General features: G+C 34.5%; 3 protein-coding genes across 3 annotated transcripts; 2 read left to right on the top strand and 1 right to left on the bottom strand.

Annotated features, from left to right (window-relative positions):
- Positions 1–1247: 1247 nt before the first annotated feature.
- On the top strand, positions 1248–9104 carry MS3_00010724 (uncharacterized protein; the record flags this gene model as incomplete). The annotated part of the gene is made up of 3 exons (XM_051219118.1): positions 1248–2175; positions 8889–8947; positions 9045–9104. 3 exons carry the CDS (start codon positions 1248–1250, stop codon positions 9102–9104), a joined length of 1047 nt encoding a protein of 348 aa, XP_051067306.1.
- Positions 9105–9553: 449 nt separating this feature from the next.
- On the bottom strand, positions 9554–10718 carry SSNA1_2 (Sjoegren syndrome nuclear autoantigen 1). The gene is made up of 3 exons (XM_051214160.1): positions 10164–10718; positions 9929–10128; positions 9554–9888 (listed from the first exon to the last, which is right to left on the bottom strand). The coding sequence occupies exons 1-3, from the start codon at positions 10213–10215 to the stop codon at positions 9796–9798; spliced, it is 345 nt and encodes a 114-aa protein (XP_051067305.1). The 5' UTR covers positions 10216–10718; the 3' UTR covers positions 9554–9795.
- Positions 10719–14383: 3665 nt separating this feature from the next.
- MS3_00010723 (uncharacterized protein) lies at positions 14384–23636 on the top strand. Its single transcript, XM_051219117.1, has 5 exons — positions 14384–14671; positions 15622–15994; positions 19059–19341; positions 22401–22579; positions 23203–23636. The coding sequence occupies exons 1-5, from the start codon at positions 14441–14443 to the stop codon at positions 23301–23303; spliced, it is 1167 nt and encodes a 388-aa protein (XP_051067304.1). The 5' UTR covers positions 14384–14440; the 3' UTR covers positions 23304–23636.
- Positions 23637–25021: the final 1385 nt, after the last annotated feature.

Genomic DNA, 25021 nt, shown 5'->3' with positions numbered 1-25021 from the left:
TCACTATGATCTAAGTACATAGATATGCACTTGGTAAATAAATGAAATTAAGTATTAGATTTTGTAAACGGATTATCTGTGCAATGTAAAACAATCATACTAATCAATGTTTGCAGTTCCTTAAAACAAACTTACTTCTAGAGAATTTCTTAAAGTTCAAAAGACACTAGATCATTTCCCACTCTCTGATTTCGTTTATTCTCATAGATTAACGGTTCATTAATGACCACATTTAACGGCAACATGAGAACATAAGCTAATATTTGACAGTATCCACGAATCTTTATTTAATGTTTTCAGAGTAATCAAATATCTACTCTTTAATATTATCATATTCAAGATTTCATCATGTATTTTGTCATTGTAATTATACTAAGTTGGAGACCCAATGGTGTTAATGTCTAACTTCAACGAATCCAAGAAATTCAGCGACATATCTATCATTGTCACCAGTGAGTTACTATCTCACGACAGATCCGGTTGAACTCCACTGGTCACTCCTCACCATAACTCCAGGAAATACCTCTTAAAGCCAGTTACTAGTGAGAATACATTGATTAATATCACAGAAAGTTTTGTGAATATTATAGTAATTTCAATAGTTGAATTCATGAGTCAATTAAAACTGAACGTTCATGGAAATCCTGGAAGCATTGGATGATCGTTTCGTTCTATTGTAAGACTCCTCAAAAGTGTGCATCTACAGTCTAGTTTCAATCGACTCATGAATCTCAACGATTTAAAATTACTGTAATTTCCACACAAAAGACCCTTCTGATAATATAGTTTACTAAACTATTTGTTCATCAAGACAACCCCCCCCCCAAAAAAAAACTAAAAAAAAAAACATGCAATAAGATACAATAAATTATATTTACATTACAAAATCTATTGAATCCATAATCTCAATCATTTATCGATTAATTTGTTACCCACAAAAAAAAAAAGAAATTGCACTAACAATTGACTATTCCACCATTCCCCATCACCCCCCTGACATCGAAGTGCATTTATAATCGATACAGTAAAAGTTTAATTTTTTTGTTTGTTTGTTTGTTTCTGTTTCATTATATCAAGTCGATAATTTGCGTAAATCAAAAACAAACAAACTCAATAGTTTTCCAATCAATAAAATTTCATTCTTTTAACTTGATAAACTTCTAAATCCCCCCCTTAGATAATTTAATTTCTTTCTTCATTTTTTTCTTCTTTTCATTAATATACAATTGAAGTTGTTACTTTCAATAATGTTCATATTCAATGGTTTCCATATACATTTACGATCATTCTTGTTATTGTTTGTATATTTAACTTGGATCCATTCAATTGTTTATGGTCTAGTACCAGTAAATGATAATAAGAATGAGACAGTTACAACGACGACGACGACAACAACAACAACAACAACACATTCCAATTCTACTCATGAAAATATTTCAAATACATCAACTATAACAAATAGTACTTCAAGTAGACATAGTGCAATTCAAGCAGCATCATTTACAATGACTGATTCATCATATTATGATTATAAACCAAATTCAATGAATCATAATGAAGGATATAAAACAAAATCAAATGAACATTATGATAAACATAAAGTTAATTATGAACAATATTTTAAAAATTATGATCAATATTATCATCGCAAACATAAACATCATCATCATCATCATCATCATCATCATCGTGATCATGATCGCCATGATCATGATCATAATGATCATGATCATGATCATTCTCATGAACATTCTTCTAAAGAAGATAATAATCCAAAGACAATATCATCTGAATGGATCTATGATAAATTAAAAGAATATTTAACTTGTATCTATGAGAAACAAATTAATTGTGAAGATCAATTTGTTACAGAATTACAATTGAAATTATTAAAAATGCAATCAAATAAACAAAAAAATGATGAACATTATGAATCAATTTCATCTGAAAATATGAAACAAATTCCAATCATATCCGTTGAAATTGATAAAACATCATTAGAAACAAAACATGAAGATGATCATACACATCCGGAACATCAACATAAAGTAGAACATAAAGAAATTAGAAAAGATTCATCTACTATATATCAAACAAAGAATAATCAATTTGAAATAAGTAGACATAAAGAAATAGAACGAACAGAGAAATTTTATTCACATGAATCTTATCAAAGTTTAGATAATGATAAATATTCAAGTTATTATCATAATGATCATAATGAACATCATCATCCTAATCCTCGACATCATCAGAATCAGCATCAACATCCTCCTCCACTTGATCATCATCGTCATAAAGATCATCATGATCGTGATCATCATCATCAGCATCATCATCGTTCATCTTCATATTATAAAGATGGATGGCTGGAAAAACTAGATAAAATGTTACCAAGCTTGGATGATGATGATGATGATGACGAGCATCGTCATAAACACAAAGATAAACATCCACACCGTCATCCAATGTATCGAAAGTATTCAAACAAATATTAAGTCATTTACAATGTTTCATCATCATCTTCAACAACAACAACACCATCATTACCCAAAAGAACACCATTAATGTTATCAATAATTCTTTGATGAACATTTCTAACGGTGAAATATTTTACATTATTGAAATTTTTTTATATGGTTAGTAATAAACCTCTGAGAATAACACTACTCATACTACTCATAATGAAAATAATGATGATAATAATAATAGAAATAAATATACCAGGAAATCTTTTCATTCTTCTGTGTATATACACTACTCCACTTATTAAAAGGGGTCAACTAATTAAACTATTGATATTTCATTACATATTATCCATTTAATATTTTCCTTTATAATACAACAATCAAGTACATGTCTATTATTGATTGAGAAGTAATTACTAGGATACTTTGTTTGACCTAGTTTTTCATGTTACATGTTATTTATCAGTAAAGTATATCTATAACCTAGAATGAAGTGATTTGCTGGGTTAGAATTCTAAACTATGTTATCTAGTACTGAAGTCACTAAACTATTTGGTATACTACTGAAGAGTCCTAAAATGGGACGAAATAGTCATCCAGTGTTTCCAAGTTTTCTATGGTGGTCTAATTTTAATTGACACATGATCTTAACTGTTGAAATTACTATTAATATACATAAAAAAACCTCTTCTGATATTTGGTATATGACTGGTCTCTTGAAAGATTAAGATATTTACTTGAATTGATCATTCAGAAATAAGTCATTTCATATTGTTTATTCATAAATACGGATAAGATTCTACCAATTAACCTACGATTTGAATGTTCAAAATCAAACAAGCTGCATGATGTTGACAAATCGTTTGTATTAATAGACGAATTAGGACTTGATAGTACTAGGAACTAGACAAATATAGCATTGATTTCTCATGAAGTGATGGTTAATATTGAAAGAGCAAATATTCAATACTGAAGTTTATGTCACACAACATCTCCTGTGATTGATTTCCTCAGCCATCAAGATTTCATTCGGTAAATCTAAAGTTAAGATTTGAGTCATGAAGAAAAATTAATAACTTCACAAATACAAATCGTTTTTTGTTTGTTTGTATAAAAACCACTAAGCTTCGGTGAAACTATAATTTATGGACGGACCAATCAGATTTAGGATAACAGGTTTTGGATCTTGGTGCTGAATTCACTCATGCATTCGTCCAAATAGCTTCTTGGTATTTTAGCTGATGTCAGTTTGTGATGAAAACTATAAATCTAAATTCTAATCCTTACCATCAACTGTCAATCATTATCTTTATTCCTCAAACTGCTTTATAACCTTTATTTAGCCCTATATTAAGTAGGTAAACACTCTCAAGGTGACTTTGACGTTACTCAAAGATTGTCCATAAATTATAGTCTCACCAAAGCTTCTTATATCCGAGTTTCAATTTTACCTACTTTATACATGAAGGTAATTTTAATAACTTCTCATATGTAATTCATTTCCTTGATATACCCATATACATATCTCCCTTACTATAAAATTATACTAGTTATCAAAAACTTATGGTTAGGTTTGCTTTTGTATTTCCTTTACTATATCTTAGTCGATTTGTAAAATTAATTTAATAATTGAACTGACCAAAATGAGAATTCTCCTCAAATAATACATCTGTAAACCACAATCTGACAGAATATAGATGATGTCATCCATAGTTACCTGACTAAGTACATAGATTAAATATAACGGAAAAAATGTTATATATATGATATTCAACCAGAAGAGTATGACTATAAGCTACAAACCGGATTTTAAAAAAAGGATGGTTGCTAGCTGTAGAATCCAGGACGCGCGTTTCACCCTATTTAGGACTCGTCAGCTAGATATACTTACATCCCAGAGTTGATGTTTACTTTAGGACTCAAACCCCGATTGATCAGTTGCAGCCTTAAACATCAATGAGAAGATTCGAACAACAAACACATATAAATCAAATGTTAAAAAGTTGCCTAACAAAAGATAATAGTGAAAACTAGATAACTAACCAATAATCTTCACATAATTATCTGTCATAACAATTCTACGTGATGAAAATACTAGAAGTTACACTTAAGTACAAAGCTTTTGATCGCATTTTCACAAAGTATCTCAGTGATATTGATCTGTGTAACATTTAGTCAACAACAATAAAATCTAACGAGTCCCACAACAGAACGAAACGGCCGTTCAGTGTTTCCAGGTTTTCCATAGTGGTTTATCTTTAATTGACTCATGATCTCAACTGTTGAAACAAATCTAAATGAAAAATGGATTGTACATGATACTCCTTAGTATCACTTAGTGCTTATTAGCTATTTGCATTTATTGAACTTATATTGTTTTATGAATAGTAATGGATGTTTAGAATGTATTTAAATGCTTCATAGGAAATAAATGAGAATGAATAGTTAGGTGACCAAACAATTTTGTTCAACCTTTAGTAAAAGAATACCGTTGGAATAAGATAACTAACTAATGAATATTAGATTTATTAAGTCGGTAGAACTATTATACATACTGTTCTTTCAAATAACCTTCAAAGACTAACCAAACAGACATCAAGAGATAGAATCAATATCCAACTATCTTATTTCATACTTTTAAGCAATTAAAATTGTCCTTTATGTGTAAAATATCTAAGCTAATAGAATTTATCATGTAGGAAATGAATAATAAAGGTTAACAGAGTCATAAAACAACAAAACTTTATTGATTTCTTTCCACAGTATATCAATCAGTTGTTGTATCCAAAGGAGTTTAGAATAACACATACAATTTTAACACTGTAAGGTTTGATGTGATAAGAGAGCTGTATGTCTTAAATTGGTAATAATTGTATTGATTTATGGTTGTACACTTTATAAAGAGTTATATGTAGGGACTATCTTTTAGAAAGCAAATGTCAGATAGTTTACAAATAGGGTGCAAATATCCAATGTATATTGTTTACATGAAGTACTTCCAGAATGAAAATGACTTCCATTAATGAAATTCATCTTTTAGATTAGTAAAGTTAACATGGTTTTTGTGATGTTGTACAGAAGTGTTAAAGGGAGTATACTGAAGTTTATTGAACCCTTAGTTATACGAAAATTTAAACCCCTTTTGTTCTCACTTGAACCTACCCTGGTAATGTTAGATGATTTTCCAGCGTGATGAGTCTTCATACTGTTTCTCTTATTATTTTCTTCGTTATCCTTGTTTTCTCTTACTCGCTATTTGTCTAATAGACCTTTTATTTTTTATATATAAATGTACTTAACAACTATATGTGTGATCAGATTGTTAGAAATGTATTGCACGAATGCATCATGTAGTTCTGATAATCTTCGTTTTCTTATTACACTATCCAAAGTTAATTGAGCTTATCAATGTTTACAAAATGTTTAAAAGAATTGGGGAAGGCTATTCTACCGTTTAAGACTCCCCATTAGATTATAGTTTTCAAAATGATGAATTTCTAATAAGCTAACTCGAAACTATTTAACTGAAGATTTTTTGTATTACGAGTTTTCGTATAAAAGTTTCCTACTACTTAATGTTTTATAAGTAGTGTACTAGTGTTAGTAAATTAATTAGTAACAATATTAACAATCAAACGTTGACATAGTAGGTATCCGTAATTTATTCATGTTAAATATGAATTTACTATTCAGGTGTAGGTCTGTGGTGGAAACGAATGCATTTTTAATACTTACTAACCAGTACTATTATGCAAAACAATTTGTGTCAAATATTTCTATGTGAACCTAGTTTAAACTGTAATCAATTTGATACTTCAAGCATTTAGTTATCTAGTAGTTGAATTCATGAGTCAATTGAAACTAGATCACTATGGAAAACCTGAAAGCACTGGACGGCCGTTTCGTCCTAGTATGGGACTCCTCAGTCCCTAATGCGCACCTATGATCCCGCCTCGCGATATTCGAACCCAGAACCTATCAGTCTCGCGCGCGAACGCTTAATCTCTAGACCACTGAGCCGCCATCCAACGGTGTTAATGTCTAACTTCAACAAATCTCATTTATTTATCTCCAGAATACAGCCAATTTTACGCATTAAAGTGTTACAAGAGTAATGATCAAGTGGTAATCTTCACAGGACACTGTGGAATGATGAACTTATCGTGGTAAATCCACTAAGTCACTGCATTCGCCATATAACACAAGTGCCGTATAAATCCAAACATTCCTAAACCTACAGTTAGGACACTTGGGACCTAGATAAGTGTTCAAAACGACTGTGTACTCATTCAAGCTCACAAATTACGTAAACTCATAAGATACAGGGTCACAATGCATTCTAACTAGTATATCTCAACATGTACCACTAATTAGGGCATTTTCGAAGCAAAGTCTAAAGGCTGACCCGTAATTAATTAAATGTAACCTATCAACGGTAAAGGACAAAGCTGGATAGACATATCACTAAACAATTGTTTAATATATTCTAACTACTTCACTACAAGATAGCAACTCGAGTCTCATATTTCTATATTTTCTCTCCTTTTCCTAACAATTTGATCACAATTTGAAACAAACGATTTAAGCGACCATAGATTATGATGATATTTCATTCCCTTTGCGAGGCCAGAACGGTTATGTTTACAGAATACAATGAATTCTTCGTCTAGCGCCACCCCTTCTCCACAGCTAAACATGTATAATTACCTTATAATTTTCAGTAAACACTGATCTCAATTGAAAATTAGTACAGATGGACTTTGATTTAGCGGTCTGAAGGCTGATTGCTTACCGCGACCCGTGAAGACTCTGCATTAAACCAATAATGAGGTCTTGGATGCGCACGAAACAGTCGTTGAATACTCATCAATTTATACTGGTGTTCTCAATGAAAGTCAGTCTGTCACAAATATCACCTCAAATACCAATATACTGTGAAACCTCAAAAATGTATAGCCCACTAGATAACAGTAAAATTGTTCGGGATTCAAAATTATAATAAGTTTTCTGTAAAACTCATCATTAACATCATCTGAGCTGCAGTCAGTGGGAGGATAGACAGATACGACGAATAAGCAACGACGAGTGTCCCTATCTTTCCGAGTCCTTAATGTTCCGTTTAGTCGGACAGCACATAAGCGACTGTCTACTGGGATCCAGTCGAAGAGAGCTAGTTGTGCCCTAGGACTCAATGCTATACCTACACCAGCGAGGCTACGGGAAGCAGCACCAAGGCTTCCAGATGGTTCTTTATTTTGATATGGTGAGGTCAAATGAATGATGCTACTCGAATCCTGAATGCCCGTTTCGGAGACGCAACATACATTGATGGCGCGAAATCCTGAAACCCTAGCTAAGGAAGCCTGCTGTCGTATTTGGCACAGTGTTCGGACGTTAAAAGCTCCCACATGTTGTTTAGAGCGTGGTTTCAGGAGACCGGGAATGGCGTTCCGCGTACTCAAATTGTTGGCATTAGCAGCGCGAGGTGATAAAGGAACGTGAGAAGAGTTAGCCGTGAAGATAAAAGATTTATTAGGAGGTGTAGAAAGGATTTGAGTGTGATGAACTTGGTCTCGTGTGCAGTTACGGGTATGAGGGCTGATATCACTTTCCGACTGCCCACACCGTGGAAGGGTATTTCTTGAGGAACCTGAAAAGGAAATTGGATTAGTGTTGGTCTTAAAGACCTGGGAGCGTGACCGCAGAGCCCAAGAGACAACTACTTGAGGCCGGTCGCGCACGGCTTTTGTGGAAAGTTTCCAACGTGTTAACTCCGTTCTTCAAAAGACCGTGGTGCCGGAGACGAAAATCCACGAGGTAAGGTGTGACATTTCTAGGGTCGACCTTTTCCAACCCCTTCCTTCTTTGTGAGAAGGCAGCATTGCTGCAGATGCTGGATGCACGAGGAGAACACCATAATGCTGTCATACCTCTCTGCAATCAGCAGTACGACTTCGCCCTCAGACCTTGAGTTGTTGCTTTTAGTCTTACCGTTCTCTAATCAGCCTGCCTGGCATGGAAAAACCTACAGGAACATATGTCCCAGCCAATATAGCTCGGTTGGTTCATCACGATAAACAAGCCCGACCACAACGTCAAGGTAGCAGCTACGGTCGGGACCAACAACTTACTCATGAGATAGACCCAGAATCATTTATGGCACAAAGTTACAAATTTTATGTTTTATTAGCACACAACTATTAGCCCAGTGAATCAGAAGTCGGTAAAAGGTATTTCAAAAGCCACATGCAGATGATTAGTCGATATGTATGAATGGTTATCGTTGAGCGAAAATGAATGATGGTCGAGCTAAACCGTTAAGTGATCAAGTTTGAAAACCTTAAACCACCGAATTTTACAAAGTTAAGATGATAATTTTAGAAGCTGTGAGTACAATGGTCATTTCGCTACACCTTTTAGATGGATACATTCTGTCGGAATGTTGTAGTATGATCTGGAAATTATTACGGGATGCTGTTGTAAGTGTACAAATTAACCTCGTAAGAGTAGAATCTACGCATCATACAGACCAGCAAAATCACCTATTCTGAATTCAACTACAAAAAAACGATCAAGAATCGGCTTGAGACGCATCCTAAAGGTTTAAATTCATCCATAAAGAAAGATGATATATGAACAAAAATGTCCTGGACTGGATTCCGTGGTAATGAAGAATGTATATATGTCTACGTATTTTGAGTTCTTAAAACCTCATTTATAGGTTAGTGATTCCAACGGAATTTTAACTCTACCCTACTGCATCACACACAATATCCACCCTAAATGACTTGTTTGGCTATTTCGGCCTTGCAAGTACGTGAAGACTTTGAGTCATTTCTCCTTCCAAAAACAAATAAGCGCGAATACCATATATAAATAAAGTAATTCCAGCATCCAATAAACCTGACAGATATGGTCCTAATAAAGTGTAAAAGTGGTTAGGAAAAATTCTCTTCAGAACACAAATATATAAACTGTAAGTTTACATATTGAATTGAATTTTCAAACATGGACTTGATAATTAAACGAGATTTTATACGCGAGAGGCTAATTTATATGTAAAAGATGTGAAAGTCTTATCAACCAAGGTCATATTTAAAAGCACTGATCTCAAAAGACATTTTTCGATAAGCATAGGACCCAACTTCAATTATTAAAACCAAGGCCAAAAATTATCAAAATGACTATAATTCGACTTGAAAATATCACTGAAAGTTTGAAATATCGACCGGTGACAAAATCCATATGAACAGCTTCAGTAGTAAATAATACAGTATTTACAAATAATTAACATATTGCAAGTTTATATGACTGGAGAATTCAGTTTCTAAAACGGAACATTTTTCGCCGTTGCCTTTTGGACAATATTTTGACCTTCCCTTTTTAGGACAGTTAAAAGAGTCTGAGAACTTTCCAGGATCTGATAAATAAAACTAAAGTGATAAACAGATATTACGCACCTTCATATAAGCTGCCTCAGACTCTGCGATCGTTCTGTCATACTCATTCCGTGTGGATAGTTTTTTCTCCAACGATTCATTTACTCTGGTAAGCTTATCATTGAGAACATTTATCTCCCTTTGAAGTTTAGCGCGTTCAGTTTCATCTTGTTGAATCTGTCGCTGTAAATCTTCTCGTCTCTTACAAAGCTCTTCAAAGCCTTAAATTTCAATAAGTAAGCAAAAAATACCATACATTTAACAAGTTCATTATTATAGTTCTGAAGTGCAGCTCCTTGGTGAGACATGAGATTGGAATGTTCTTCAGTTAGTACGTTAAAGTCTAAGATCCAAGCAAGTTTCTACTTGCAGTGCTCTAAAGACTGGGCACAGTAGTCTGAAATAAAAATAGAGGAAAACGTAGACCAGTTTGGTGGGGATAACGAATGGATAATACGTAACAGTACACAAATGTAAATTGGAGGTAGTCCATCAAAGTAAGGAATACTAGAAATCTCAATGAATATCACAAATACTTCTCACATTTATAGACAAGAACGACCGTGGAGATTATTAGTGTACAAAAATGGATTCAGGGGAATCTATTGAAATGAAAGGACAGAATGTCGAGCTTGCAGACGGACGGAGAGCAGTACAGCGAACCGTGCGCTTTCATTGTCATGACACTAACAAACACATTCAAGGTATTCAAATAGATCAACTGGTTCTCGAGAAAAGCAAGAGCTCAATGAAAAAGTTTTTCGTTTAGGCCTTTTACGCCCAGCATTTTTGCCAAAAAGTAGGTGCAAAGTTCCAAAAAGGATTCAGGTAGTATGCTGAAAGATGAAGGCAAACGTTTAAATACAGACTAATTTCTGTGTTTTCAGAGATTATGAGGATCATGGAAATGGTTATAAATAATTCTTTTCGATTCTAATGACTCGAATGCTCTATTCTATATAACTGTGAACATGGATTTCCCCCCGGGTGGATCATATAATTCAAGCCTGTTGACCACCTGGAATATTTGAACACTTAGTGGAACATAATTGTACCGTGCATATGACCCAACAATATTTTCGTTTGGCAGTTGACAGAGTTGACCACCAAATCATTAGCACAAGTATGAGATCGCTAAGCACTAGTGTGTGTTTGATTTAGTGGTTACAAGTTTGTTTGATGGGATGATTCGAGAATTTTAAGTCGGAAGCTTCCATCCATAAGTTTGTGAAAATACAATCTATACTGGGAGTTTACCCCTTAGACCCCCGGAAGGTATGACGGAAAAGCTAAATTCTTCTCCCAAGATCCTGATACTAATAACCAGTTTAGAATTATCATCCGATAAGAAGAGAATAGGAACGTTGAAGTCACTCGAAAATCGTCAAAAGAAAGTCCTCTGCCAGAAATATGTTCAGCAACCGGAGTTTAAATAATCCTTACTCTGCATAACCTCCCTGAAACCATGGATTTTTCAACTGTTACCCTTTTGCATTACTGTTTAGGTAGCGAGTGAGGTAAAGACAGTCACTGAATATTGCAGTCAAGCCGTGAATCGTGTTGAAAGGAATGTCTTTAAGTAATATGCCAGCAATGTTTATATACATAGTCTAAGTTGCTACGCTCATACTCAAATCACCAGAACGTAATTCCTTTCGAGACGTGAAACTATACGAAGATTCGATGGTGACAACTATCGTGCCAGGTGATTCAAGAGTTGCCTGGAGTAGCCTTAGTAATCGTGATGAGGCAAGGAGTTGAATGACACGATTGACGAGTGCACTGGCTGGGGTAAGTCTTTCTGAAACGCACCGTTACTGTTCAAGAAGTAATAACATTCATCTATTCATCTGTGGTCTAGAGACTTTGTCAATGGTCTTCTAACGATTATTTGGTTTAAATATTCTCCGTAATACATAATTCTGTTAAATGCCTACTACAGGTTGTTGAGACAGAATGAACAATTAAACTAGACATAGTACAACTGTTTACTAAGGCAAAATAATTGGCAGTCAACTCCGAATAAATGTTTCAAATCCGGACATACAAACGATACCACCAACAATTAGCTTAACCGAAAATGTATTGAATGACAAACACATGTACAGTCATTTGGTTTCGTTGTGTATTGCTCCGTACAACTTCCGACAAAATATTACTCGGCTATGTTGTAGCTATGATGGATGAGGTAGCTTAACTTGATGGAGCAAACTGAGTCCAATACTATGTATGTAGTTTCATTGTTGTCCAACCACACATTCATCAAAGCCGAAGATGCCAAAACTGAGAAGATCCGCATTAAACAGATAAAATTATAGAGATAGTTTGAAATGGTGAACATGGAAACAATTGATCGGTTTGGTATGGCTCTGCTACGCCAATAAGATAGAACTTCCTCAGTAATTATTGAACTAGGACGTTCAATTTCTTGGTTTACCAAACTATTTAGCTGGTGAATTTTAATGGATTTGTACTCCGTGTAAAATGTTTCATTTTCGTTCCGTAATGGTTTTACTTTTGGAAACGCAAATCGATTGAAACATACGAAAATAGCTTCGGTGGGATTACAAACACCAAAGCAGAATTTAACACAAAAAGCGACATCAACAGTGTTTTCCAATGAGTCATCTGTAAACTAATCCCAGCTTGTCATATGAAGCATGTTTTGAGATGTTGGATATTTTCTTCTGATAAATTTATGTATTTAACTTTCTTTTCCTGACACAATAACATGCCCTTTGCAAGCCTGCTATGTAGTCTGGGTAGAACACTGATAATGCAGTGAACAGAACAAAACGAAGTGCGTTTATAAGTCATATATTTTCCAACGCCACTATTTAATGAAAACTAATTCTAAATGGACATCCGAATGAGCGGGAAAATCGACTGAATTTTAGTGATACAGTGATGAAAGAAAGCTACTATCACTTAAATTAAATTCCCCATATCTAAATGAAAGCAAACCTTTGAAAGTAGTAACAGAAAAATCGGTGAATTTTTCGTGTCGGTATGTACCACCCGTTCTATTCATATGAATAACCAGACTAGTAGTGAATAGGCCTTTACTTAAATCGTGATACAGGATAAAATGCAGCGCCAGGTTACCCGTTTTAGACACACAGTTTTCCAACAAACAATACGACATAATAGGAAATATAATCTCCATACAAGGTAAGGATTTGAATGAATACTGGAGCTCTATTGATTCGACATATACTTAGATGTTTGAGGTCAATTCTTAACATATCAACCTAATTTGTTACAAATTCATCAACGGAAACAAACAGCGCAGATGAAATAAAGCCGTGAGTCACGTAAATGTATGTAACAAACAAAATTGCATATGTTCCAGCGTTTTGGACGAAATCATAAGTTTAAACTGTCAACAATTTATTCTGAAAGCTAGCAAAATTAGGTGGACAGCATTTCAAGTTTACAAATGTACAGAACAACGGTCTATTTCGGAAATCAGTGCTACACTAATAATAGACCTAATCGTAAATTGTGGATTCGTAATGATGTGAAAACCTAATCTATACGACCTTACGTGTAGGCCACGTCATTATCTATTCCGACTCGTCGTACCGTAACAATCAGCGATATAACGTTTGACGTTTCTGAAGAACACATTTACGCTGTAGATAGAACAATATATTTGATATGAATAAAAGAGATAGGCTACACAAGAGCCAACACGCCTGTAAGGTTGAGCCATACCAAACGATTGAATTGAATGAATGTTGCCGCGTCCTCTATTGTTAACCTTCTCCTCGAGTTAATTGTTTAGTATAAATGATTCTGGTAATGATATACTCGGCTTCAAATGTCGTGTGGTTAGGGTCCAATGCCACTACAAATATAGTTACACCGCCTCACACTTTCTCAGTGGTGCTATTTCTCAGTTTTTCCAATCACAAGATATTTTAAACATATTTCTATAATAACCCTTATAGCGCTTTAAACTAGGCAGCAACTGAATTATGTGACGCATAACTTAATCGCATCAGCTCATATTCATAAATCACGATTACAAAAGTGATATACTTTCGAGTTCTGGTCATTAACTATACTGTTACCAGAGATTTTCAACAAATGTTTTGTAACTATATCAGTTTTGGTAATAAAGTGCAAAAAAATTAGACTTTGAAAAGATGTATAAGAATTTTTATTTCGACGGTAGCACTACTCTTTAGTCTTTTAGTAGCTTGCCTGATAAGCCGTGTAATAATGGGTTAAGTTTCCTTTTTATTCAGGTTAGCGCTGACAACATTAGAACTTATAATTTACAGAATGTATCAACCTGTGTTCAACACTATCGTAGATTTTTGAAATTTCTGTGAAAGGACATATTCAACACATGTTTCATACTCCTAAATGTATTCCATTGTATAGGAAAGTTTTTTTCACTGAAGAATGAAAGGTAGAAAAATTAACTGACTTACGCCCTTAACCGAAGACTGACGACAAAAATTCGGCGCACAGTTTGTGCTTTCAAGGTCAGATCAAGTTTGTTGTGAAGTCTTGATAACTACGATGAAGGTTATTGGCAGGGAGCTGAATAAAAACTCATCTGGATATATTACGCTTATTGCAGAAAATGAGGAGGACATGTGGTTAACGTACAACTTAGTCCAGGTTGGAGATAAAATGAGATGTTCTACGGTCAGAAAGGTCCAGAATGAATCTGCAACCGGTAGCGTGCAGACGAAGCAAGTGAGAACCAACCTAACAATAGAGGTAGAAAAAATTGACTTCGATTTGCAGGTGAGCATCAAGGGTGTTCCTCATCATTGTTCATCGAATTTTGACTCATTATATTAATCAGTGAAGTCTAAAATTCAGATATTCGAAATGTGAACTTCAAGGGTTTTTTAACGGTGTGTAAACCTATGAGTGACAGGTATTGAAGAATATTATTGGATTGAGGTTGATATGCTTGACTGGGAGCTTAAACAATGAAGTTGTCGTGAAACCTTGTTTTTCCTTTGGCTCAGCTAACACTAGGTGTTCAATTCATTCTTCATAGTTTTTAGTAACAATGTTCACAGCAAAATCTTGAAATAAATGAGGTATACGGTTTTGTTTTCAGACCAGCGGAAGTCTTTGAAATGGTTAGAACATTGCGAAGTAAATTTGTTTGACGTAATTTCCAAAATGTATGGTGCTTAACAACGAATAAGTTATTAGGATCAAAACGGCGTTTCGGCGTTGTATGACAAAAGGTGTTACTATTTGAACTTATCGGAATAGTCAATTAGCTGATGACAGAATAATTCAGAAGATTCTAAATTATCCGTGTTAAAACCCTCGTCCCGCTTTACACATCGATCAGGACTTCGCTTTCATTGCCGAGTTTATGACGGCCAATAAATACATAATATTCGTTGGTCCTAGATATTTGGTCATTGTTATATTTAAGACATTGCTTTCATAAAGTGGGACCACTTAGTAATCATTAATAATGTAGTGGTTAGTAAACTTGGTAAATACGGGTAGAATACTCGAATCTCATGGAATTAGTTGACAGTCCGTTCCAAAAAGTGTAAGGTTTACATTTTGCAACCAAAATGCTCATTCGCTCTATAAAACTAACAAAACGTCTTGCGTTCACATCCTAAGCGTATCTCCTGATTGCGTTAGGTCATTTTGATGTTTGTCTTTTATCGCCTACATTATATTGGCAATTTATATTGAAAGTATTTTTTCTTAAATAGGGTTCAGTACTTCACTTGAAAGGCCGCAATGTGGTAGAAAATCAGTTTGTCAAAATGGGCGCCTACCACACATTAGACCTTAGAATCGATGAAAAGTTTACTATCACTAAAACAGAATGGGATAGTGTTGCAATTATGCTTGTCGAACAGGCATCTGACCCAACACAACAAGCTGATCTTGCTGCAGTTATCATGCATGAAGGCCTGGCTTATGTTTGTTTGATAACAAGTACAACAACTATTGTTCGTGCGAAGATTGATACTACAATTCCACGCAAACGTCCAGGTTTACCTACTGCTCAGCACGAAAAGGGTCTGTCACGCTTTTTTGAACAAATAATGCAAGCACTAGAGCGTCACATTCGTTTCGACAGTAAGCTTCTGCATCACATTACATTTACTTTTGTGTTATATACCTTTTTGCCTTCTGTTCAAGGATTTCGAAATCATATTGCTTATTGCCTCAGTTATAAATATTAGTGGAATGATTTCGTAGTGGCTGAATCAGTTAAAGCGTAAACATTGGCTTCTTTACTGGAACCCGGCCACATCAACTTCGATCCAAGCACCTAAGCACTATTATTAACTCTTACATAGGAAATGTAGCTCAAAGCTTGATACACTAAGACCGATACTTCGTGAATGAGTTATGTGAATTTATTAAATCCTTTGATATTATAACTTTCCTATTTGAACTACAGCTACTCCCCTCCTACAGAATATATACACAAAACTTATCACTAAATGTTAACTTAGGTGATATTCTAATCCTCATCAATAATCCTATCCTTTCAATATGAAGAATCATAAATGGTTAATTAACTTAATACTTAGTAGTGTGTTTTATTTTAGATTAGTGTTATTTCAAAGCGATCGAATGGTTTTTGTATAATTCATCCCAAATTTTAAATAGATTTAGTTTCAAAAGGATATAAAGAAAAGAATAACATTTGTGTTTCTAACTAATGCCGTCACTTTTTTTCTCACCGCTTTTTCAAACTATCATTTAATGAGTTAATACTGAATAAATTCAGTCAGCTAGTCAGTCTTAGTTTGTGTAGGTCTTAGGACAAATTGATAGAGTAAAAAGCGAAAAGAAAGAGGGAGAATATTCATTATCATAGAAATATGGAAACATGAAAGATACTGTTGTGAAAGGAATATATAGGATCAAAGAACGGAAGTTGGGTGATGATAATTAAGTCAGGATTTAGAGGAAATAGAGAATTAATTTTACTGCATTGTTGCTGTCTGTTTTAATGTAACCTAACATTTGAAACTATCGACTACAACTTCCGTACAATTCCTGACTAGGACGTCTGCACTCATAGTTGTGACTTAAACTAAAAGTCAATGAATTCATGAATTAGTATCAGATATTGATACTGAGATAATACAAATATATAAAATAAAACAAAACTACGTAGAATATGTACTAGGTGCTCTGCACCTTCTTACATGAATAACAGCCAACAATTTCATAGATTGGTGCTATTTCTTAGTTTTTCCAATCACAAGGTTTTTTAAACATACTTCTATAATAACCCTTATAGCGCTTTAAACTAGGCAGCAACTGAATATATGTGACGCATATCTTAATCGCCTCAGCTCATAAATCCTCGTAATCCCATCAACCAATTCATCACTTACTTGTAGTTCTGCATACAACATCAACATTGCCTATTTGGTGAATTCAACATGCATAAATAAGACTTTGAGGGCGCATGTAACCAAGTACTTACAGTCTAGGTATGTCTTCCACATTCTAGCCCATCCACGACAAGTGTAATATAAAAAAAGCGAACTGTCGTTCAGCTCTTTTCCTTAAGACCATTGATGACTTCACTTACATCAGAATTCTCATCAATTCTCGTGGATAAGAATCTGATGGTATCTCGACACATATTTAGAAGTGTCTGTTGACTTTTGCCAGCGTGCGTCATTTGTGGCGTCCCACTTTACAGGTGTGAAATGTGACCATTAAAAGTAGGGGATGTTCTTAGGTTACTAAGATGCAGTCATGTGTCTTTGAAAAAATATTCACCTGTTTGAACTGTCGAGTGAGGAATATTGAGGTTAGGCATGGGTCACTAGTTAAAAATGATAAACCGGCTGGTAAGGTAGTAAATCCATACCTACTGAGTCGATTGGGATATGCAATAATAAATATCCACAGCCACCGCCTTCCTCAACCGGTGATTTTGCCTGGTATAAGATTCAGGTGAAACAAAGCTATGAACAACCAAACCAAGACGTGGCATCAGCCTATGAAATTTTTGGAATTTTTGGACTGAGTTTTAGTGATAAGTAGAGATTACCTGGTTGGGGTGCGCATAATTATCAAAATTAGTGATTGAAGATGTTGGGTAACATGACTCTGAATCGTTCGTAACGGCGCAGATACATGCACTCTTTGTCTACCTTTAGATGTAGAGTCAGAAAAGTCTATACTTTCTTCTATTCTTTCTATAGTTAGTCTTTTCTGCCACCGATACTACTATTGACAATTACTACTTCTACTCTTCGACAATTTCATCTGGTTGTGTTAATGTGAATCGATAAATATATTTGCCAATTTCTATGTTGCATATAACTGAATGACTGAATCCCTACACTACAGGTAAAGTAATTCGATTTGAAATGGTTTGGATTATCGTGTTATTGATATTTTTGGCTGAAATTTGATCACTTTTAGTTGGTATGTGGACATTCTGTGCGGATTGCCTCGATATAGCCATTATGACAGGTTGATACAGAACAGATGAAATGTAGCTAGCAGATGAGTCAAGGGCGCTCATCCCGTTTTATTTGGGACTTATCAGCTGGGTGTCCTGGATTCCAACGTTAGCCGCATTCCATCTATTCTATATCACCAGGTAAAGTTACCAAAGATCAAATGGCCATTTTGCAACTCTGCTGATTTACTTGGAAACTTTGTAATGCTAAGTCCCTAAATAAAACTACGCACCTGAAATAGAGTTCAAGCTTTCTTAATTACTGACTGTATCCAATCACATACTTCTATCCTACTATGTTTTTATTATTACACAAAAACCATAGTACAATCGAACATAAAATCCCCCACACCAAACAACAGGTTAATATTTTGTAAATATAACAGTAAAACTGATAAAATCAGTAAGGAAATTTTAAGAAACTAAGAATACCGTGTGTTAAAATACACAGTTCAAGTGAAACTTTAATCAAAACATATATGATTCAGTATAAAGTATGTATGAGCCACTAGAATGATATGTCTTTGAAGTTGGCGGAACCATTAATTTATCGCTAAAGTCTCTTTCTTTAAAATTACAGTCCTTATCTACAAAAATCTTGATACCAAACCAGATATTATGATCAAATTATTTGCACCTAAATCCTTTGATGCTTCTCAAACAAAACCCTTAATTTCATTTTTTTTGTCAAATTTAATTTAGTCGTCAAGTGTATCATATTAGCCAGTCCTGGATTTCTACGTGAACAATTTTTTGAATTTATGATCCAGACAGCAACAAGACAAGAGAAACGTGTATTCTTAGAAAATAAATCAAAATTTATGCTTGTTCATTCTTCATCCGGTCATAAACATGCATTGAAAGAAGTACTCACAGATAGTGTTGTTATGAGTAAACTAGTTAATACAAAAGCAACATCTGAAGTTACGGCATTAAATGACTTTTATCAAATGCTTAAAACAGATCAATCACGTGCCTTCTATGGGTATGCTGTATTGTATAAACATTTTCTAAACTTCATTTATAAATTAGTGATAATACAATATTCCCTTTTATTTGTAGTATATAATGATCAGCCAGTCAGTCGATTGTAGATAACATAAGACAACCCCAGTATAAATATGTCCTTTACCTCGTATTACCACATTTGGAAGTGTTTTTTTAGATATCAGAAAGATTCTGACATGTATACACTTTAAATTTCTCATAGTAATTGAGTCGTTGTGTTCACTAATCTTCCTGTTAGGAATCATTAGTGTGTTTATATTTTGTAGAACATAGTCGTATGATTTATGTATAAGGAAGAGAATTTTAAGGCAACTTTTAAAGTCTTCACAACCAGTTTAGTTTCATAAATTGTTTTGTCACAGGAAGATCATTTGTCTTCTTGAAAATGCACAGTTGTGATATTATTGATTAAAGCACTTGATTTCTTTAGGTCTCAAGTTTGAACTTCACTTTATAATACCTTGATCTATACAGCTGAGTAATATTACTAGCATTCATATAAGTAAAATTTAACTCGACTCTGAGTAAATAAACTTGTCCTTGGTAAGTAAATTATATCAATGCTAGTTGACATCCCGCTTATATTTTGTCGGACATCTATTTCATGTTAATATCATAAAGAATTTCCCTTGCACTTGAAATGCGTACATCGATATTCCATTGTAGATGTGAATTGTACATAGTTATATGGACCAATTACTTACTTACGCCTGTTACTCCTCGTGGAGGAGCATATGCCGCCTATCAGCACTCTCCATCCAACCATGTCCTGAGAAATATATGAACCAGTATTTATCTTGAACTAATAAAGGTCAATAAAGTCACAAATTGAGAAAGTTACTGTCTGTAATTTAATCTCAATATCTAAAATTATTAGCACACCTATATCTCTGTAAACAACTTCAACACCGTGAAATATTATTTAGTAATTCTCTGGTTAGATGTGACATCGCATTGTCAAAAGGGTGAAATCAAGTCTGCGAAAATCGATTAGTATGATATCGCAAATATGAGTCCATATAGCAAGTTATTGACCGAATGGTGTGTAATACTCAGTCAAATTACATTAATCTGAATTAATCCGGCCGAAATAAATCATACGGAATGTAGTGTATACATATGCCACTTTGGTTTATTTCTGAGGTCGAATAAATCCTTAGCACCAGTCTTTGTTTTTCACTAAACGTCATAGGATTTGGGATGTCAGTGTATCAAGCCTAAACCAGTTGAACACTGAGAGTATTACAGTCCTGAATATAACAAAAGGGATTCAGTTATGCTCTAGTCATGTTAAAACTTGACAGTATTATCCATCAAAATAGGGTCAATAACATTATCAAGATAACCATGCAAAAATGCCCATTTCATAACAAATTCATATTACTTCAATCAGTAAGTCAAATATTTGAGACTAACAAAACAGAGTCTGACTACTTCAATGATCGTATGATTATTTCCATTGTCATAAACTGTCATCAGTTAGTAAACCATTCAAAATCACTGACCATATAAAATCTGTTTCATCCTAGTGTAGAGCTACTCAGTAATGCACATCCATACAGGATTTAGTCACAGTGTGATGTGTGCTATTGATGTCGACAGATATAAGTAGTATATATCATCAATTGAAAGTAAAATGCCTGAAGGCAGAAGGTTAAAAAGATCAGAAAAAGAGAACAAGAACAGAGAATAACTGGTGTGGAAAAGGGACAACAAAGTCTGAGACAATTGGTGGATATTCTGCAAAGGAAGTATTTACTGTATGGTTCTCAGATTTTACTAAGAAATTTAGTAACGTGTTAAAATACATTTGGTTGTCCCAGCTATTGTTCACGTTCACTGTTATAGGACCTTCAAGTCTTGTAGAGAGCACGACACATTTAAATGACTGAGTTGGTATCCAGTAATCCATATTTTTTAATTAAGTGAATATATGTATGCTTTGGAGCAATCCTCACTTCATAGTAACCTTAACGATATAATTCAATGAGCACTGAGATCTAGAAAAACTTGACGTTGGCCACCACTCGGTGGTCAAGCAATATATCTCAGTTCTACGAAAGGCCAATCGTGCCCTGAATAGTTCAGTAGTAATGTACCAGACTATGAATTTGGGTAACTCTGGTTAGAATCTCACGGTGAGCATCAGTGCTTAAAGACCTAACGAGTTCCAACCAACAGAAACTTTAGGTCATGGATTTCCTCTCGACTACCTCTAACTATCTATGACGTACAGGAAATACAAATTTCTACAGGGCAACTAGGTTAATAACCAGTAATCGTTTGCTCATTGGTGACCAATCACCGAGACTAACCCTGTTTAGGTCCTGGTAGGAGTCTATGACCTGAGTTGGCTATTTCGAAAGTGATAGCTACCGTCTCTAAACTATATATTTTTAAAATCTTTAGAAAATACCCTTAGGAACTTGTTGATACCTTGCTTGTTGGTGTTATGTCCCGACAAGAATAGTGAATGGTAACTTTTGGGACCCATTTGTGGACCAATACTATACGTATATTTTTATCGTATAATTGTTAATTAACTAAAGTACTCATATCCATGTCTCTCTTATCATAAGCTTTATTTTAATGTATGAACTGTTATTATACGATTTTGCATTCTTGAATTATTCCCTGTTTATTAATCACTGCCTCTCACATTCACAGCCACATTTGGCCAAATTTTGTACAAATGTTATTTTCTATTTTATGGTACGTTGTGGTCTGTTTGGTTGGTATATAAACTCAGTACGTTTGGAATATAATAATTCATATCGCAGAGGCTCGGATTGGTGTTCTGGACTTAACTGGCTGGGCTAGGTGGAAAGCAGGACCAATCAAGACTCTAGACTGCTCGCACGTGTATACACGTCATTGGTCCGATCAATAAGTCACTGTCCTCTAATCGGCGGTCACAAGTTATAACAGTTGGATAAACAATATTCGTAGTAGTAACTATCTTACATTTGTTTTTCTCAGTTAATTCATTCAATCTTTTTTATTCATTTTACTTATCTAATTCAAACGTAAATTCAGTTACAAACATGTTAAGACGGCTGCTGATGCATGCGCTATTGATACACTACTGATAACTGATGCATTATTCCGTTCACGTAATTTAGAAGAAAGAAAACAATATGTGGAGTTAGTTGACCAAGTTAAAGATAATCAAGGCATTGTACGCATATTTTCAAGCCTACATGTTTCTGGTGAACGTAAGTTTCTTTTTTTATTGTTACATACTCTTACCTAATATAATAGTAATAATAATTTTTGTGTACTGTTCATGCGAGAGCTAAACTGTGTTTGTAGTTGATCATGCATAAAATATCCCAACCACCTCACCTGATGAAGTTCTGAACCGTCACCAACATATTCACCGCTACTTATGTTGTAATCCTCCTTCAATCCTAATATTACTCATTCCGTAACTTCACCGTATGCGGACAATGCTTGGAAAACGTCTATGATCTAATAATAGCAAGCTACGACATGCTTTCTACCTTTAAAGATCACTTCTGACAATCATGAGATAATACACAACAATCTTCTCTGCAGTATACTTACGTTTAATAGGAAAACGGGTATATCGTCTATTATCAACCTTCCTGGTGTTTATAACTATTAATGAAACGCTTATTCTGAACCCATCTATAAAAACGCCGGGACATTCTCTCTTAAGTGACAATAGCTGTTTCTGTCCAATTGTTATATGTCACCAGTTATCAATTTCCGTATATCAAATATTAAGTTTAATAATTAAACCACTTCTCATTATTAATTGACGTCATAACCGTTTTGTTTTATTTTTTGAATTTGATGATATAAAAATTTGTAGAGCTTAACCAACTATCAGGTGTAGCCGCAATATTGCGCTTCCCAATACCTGAACCTGTGACAGATGACGAGTCGAATAGTTCCGAAGATGACGATAATTAACTAATTAGTTCTTCTACTTAACTTTGTACTCAATGAATTTTTTTCCATAAGTAAACATGTATATTGTGGTTTGTGTCTTTCTATCAATATTATTATTGTGATTTTCATTTCCACTTGCCTCCTTTTTGACGTCCTCATTCTTTGAGTTCGTTGTTAGTATTATTATTTATCTCCTTCACTCTTTAGTTGTCCTTTATGCTGCCTTTACATTGTTGCTGTGCTTATATAATACCGTGCAACTTAAAATCAGTATCCATTTGTGCCAAATCCCAAGTTCTGTACTTTCATTTGTCTCTCCTGTACAAAATTATATTGAAGTGTTAAATTTAAAAATGACTTCGTATTATATCTTCGGGGATAATCTTGACATACGCAGGTGAATTCGCTAGTCGGGCTTACCATTCCGGATAGGAAGAAATAAAATTATGAAATTTACGTCCTAACCTCCTCTGAATGACAGTCGTTCCCCTTGTTTGAAAATAACCCAGGTCTTCCAAGTCTTATTGTGCCAAACTAGCCATCATTTCAGCAAATAAAACGTAGGACTTTGTAAAAATGTGTGTCGGTCCAAGTTACCACACTACCAGTTGTTAAGTCACCAGGTCTAGTAAAAGTTCTAAGATCCATTAATGTTTCTAGCTATTTTTGACTATCTTGTTGATTTTGGACAGTGATGAGGTGGCGAGAATTCCCATCTGGATGGTGAAAAAGCATCTGAATCAGAGGTTCCTCCTGACTATTTCTAAACACCTGAAACCCCAAATATTCATGTACTATTACTCAAGTGTTTATAAAACCTTAATTTGCCAGCCTTTTCGCCAAAAGATTACTGTCTATTATGAGTGAATTCCAATAAGAGATCAAATACTCAGAAGTTGGGAGAAAAACGTGTTACCTTTAGAAGTATGTCCATGACAATATTTTCTACAAAGAAGGGAAAGCTAATACCCGGCAATGTAATCGATCCAAATATTAGTTGAGTACAAAATCTAATCGGACTACAATTGTCCAAATAAATAGCCTTCAGCAGAAATGATGTGTGTGACTGGTATCTCTTTCAATGTCTCGCGATCAGTGAATTTGAACGACTCCGGATACATGAATATAATTACAGCCGAGCGGGAACTGGTCTATCTGGGGATCTGATGCAGTATAACGTTTTAGTCAATGCACCTATAATCATGGTTATGTGTTTAGCCTTATTGGGTCAACTGTTTCTGCATCCTAGTCAAGCGCCAGATGATTACGAAATCTAGCACCTCAACGTCTACATCAGTCGGGCTTACTCCTGTGTGGCGATATTTATTTGAACGCATAAGCGTTGGTACAAAGGATCACCAGATATATATGCGCCACACTGTCATTCGATTTGTGCATTAATGATAGCCAGAAATTTATATTTGCTTGACTACAACTTTCCTACGTGTCTCAGTATTGAGACCTTTCGTAATGCTTCAGCTCTTAGTTTGAGAGTGAGGTCAATATACAAATGGAGACCAAACGCATCTGTACACTGGCCAATGTCACTGAAATTCAAAACCAATCATCTATTTATTATGTATTTGTCCATTTAAACACAATTTACATCAACAGACGTTTTCTTAATGAGTTCCTCTTGGTAGACTAAAATATTATACATACTGAAGTCCTTCTATGATCCATTATTCAAAATATATTTAAGATTAAGCAAAATAGGTCAATATATTTAGATTATGTTT

The sequence above is a fragment of the Schistosoma haematobium genome, chromosome 2, assembly GCF_000699445.3.
Source record: "Schistosoma haematobium chromosome 2, whole genome shotgun sequence".
Classification (NCBI taxonomy): domain Eukaryota; kingdom Metazoa; phylum Platyhelminthes; class Trematoda; order Strigeidida; family Schistosomatidae; genus Schistosoma; species Schistosoma haematobium.
The sequence above is the reverse complement of the archived record's forward strand: the minus strand, read 5'-3'. Positions and strand labels throughout refer to the sequence as shown.

Coding starts and splice junctions, on each gene's coding strand:
- SSNA1_2 (XM_051214160.1), bottom strand. CDS start 10,215: ATGTCTCACCAAGGAGCTGCACTTCAGAACTATAATAATGAACTTGTT. Junction 10,129..10,163: donor TAATAATGAACTTGTTAAAT/GTATGGTATTTT, acceptor TTGAAATTTAAG/GCTTTGAAGAGCTTTGTAAG. Junction 9,889..9,928: donor CTGAGGCAGCTTATATGAAG/GTGCGTAATATC, acceptor TTTATTTATCAG/ATCCTGGAAAGTTCTCAGAC.
- MS3_00010723 (XM_051219117.1), top strand. CDS start 14,441: ATGAAGGTTATTGGCAGGGAGCTGAATAAAAACTCATCTGGATATATT. Junction 14,672..15,621: donor AAATTGACTTCGATTTGCAG/GTGAGCATCAAG, acceptor TTTCTTAAATAG/GGTTCAGTACTTCACTTGAA. Junction 19,342..22,400: donor CAATCACGTGCCTTCTATGG/GTATGCTGTATT, acceptor ACGTAAATTCAG/TTACAAACATGTTAAGACGG.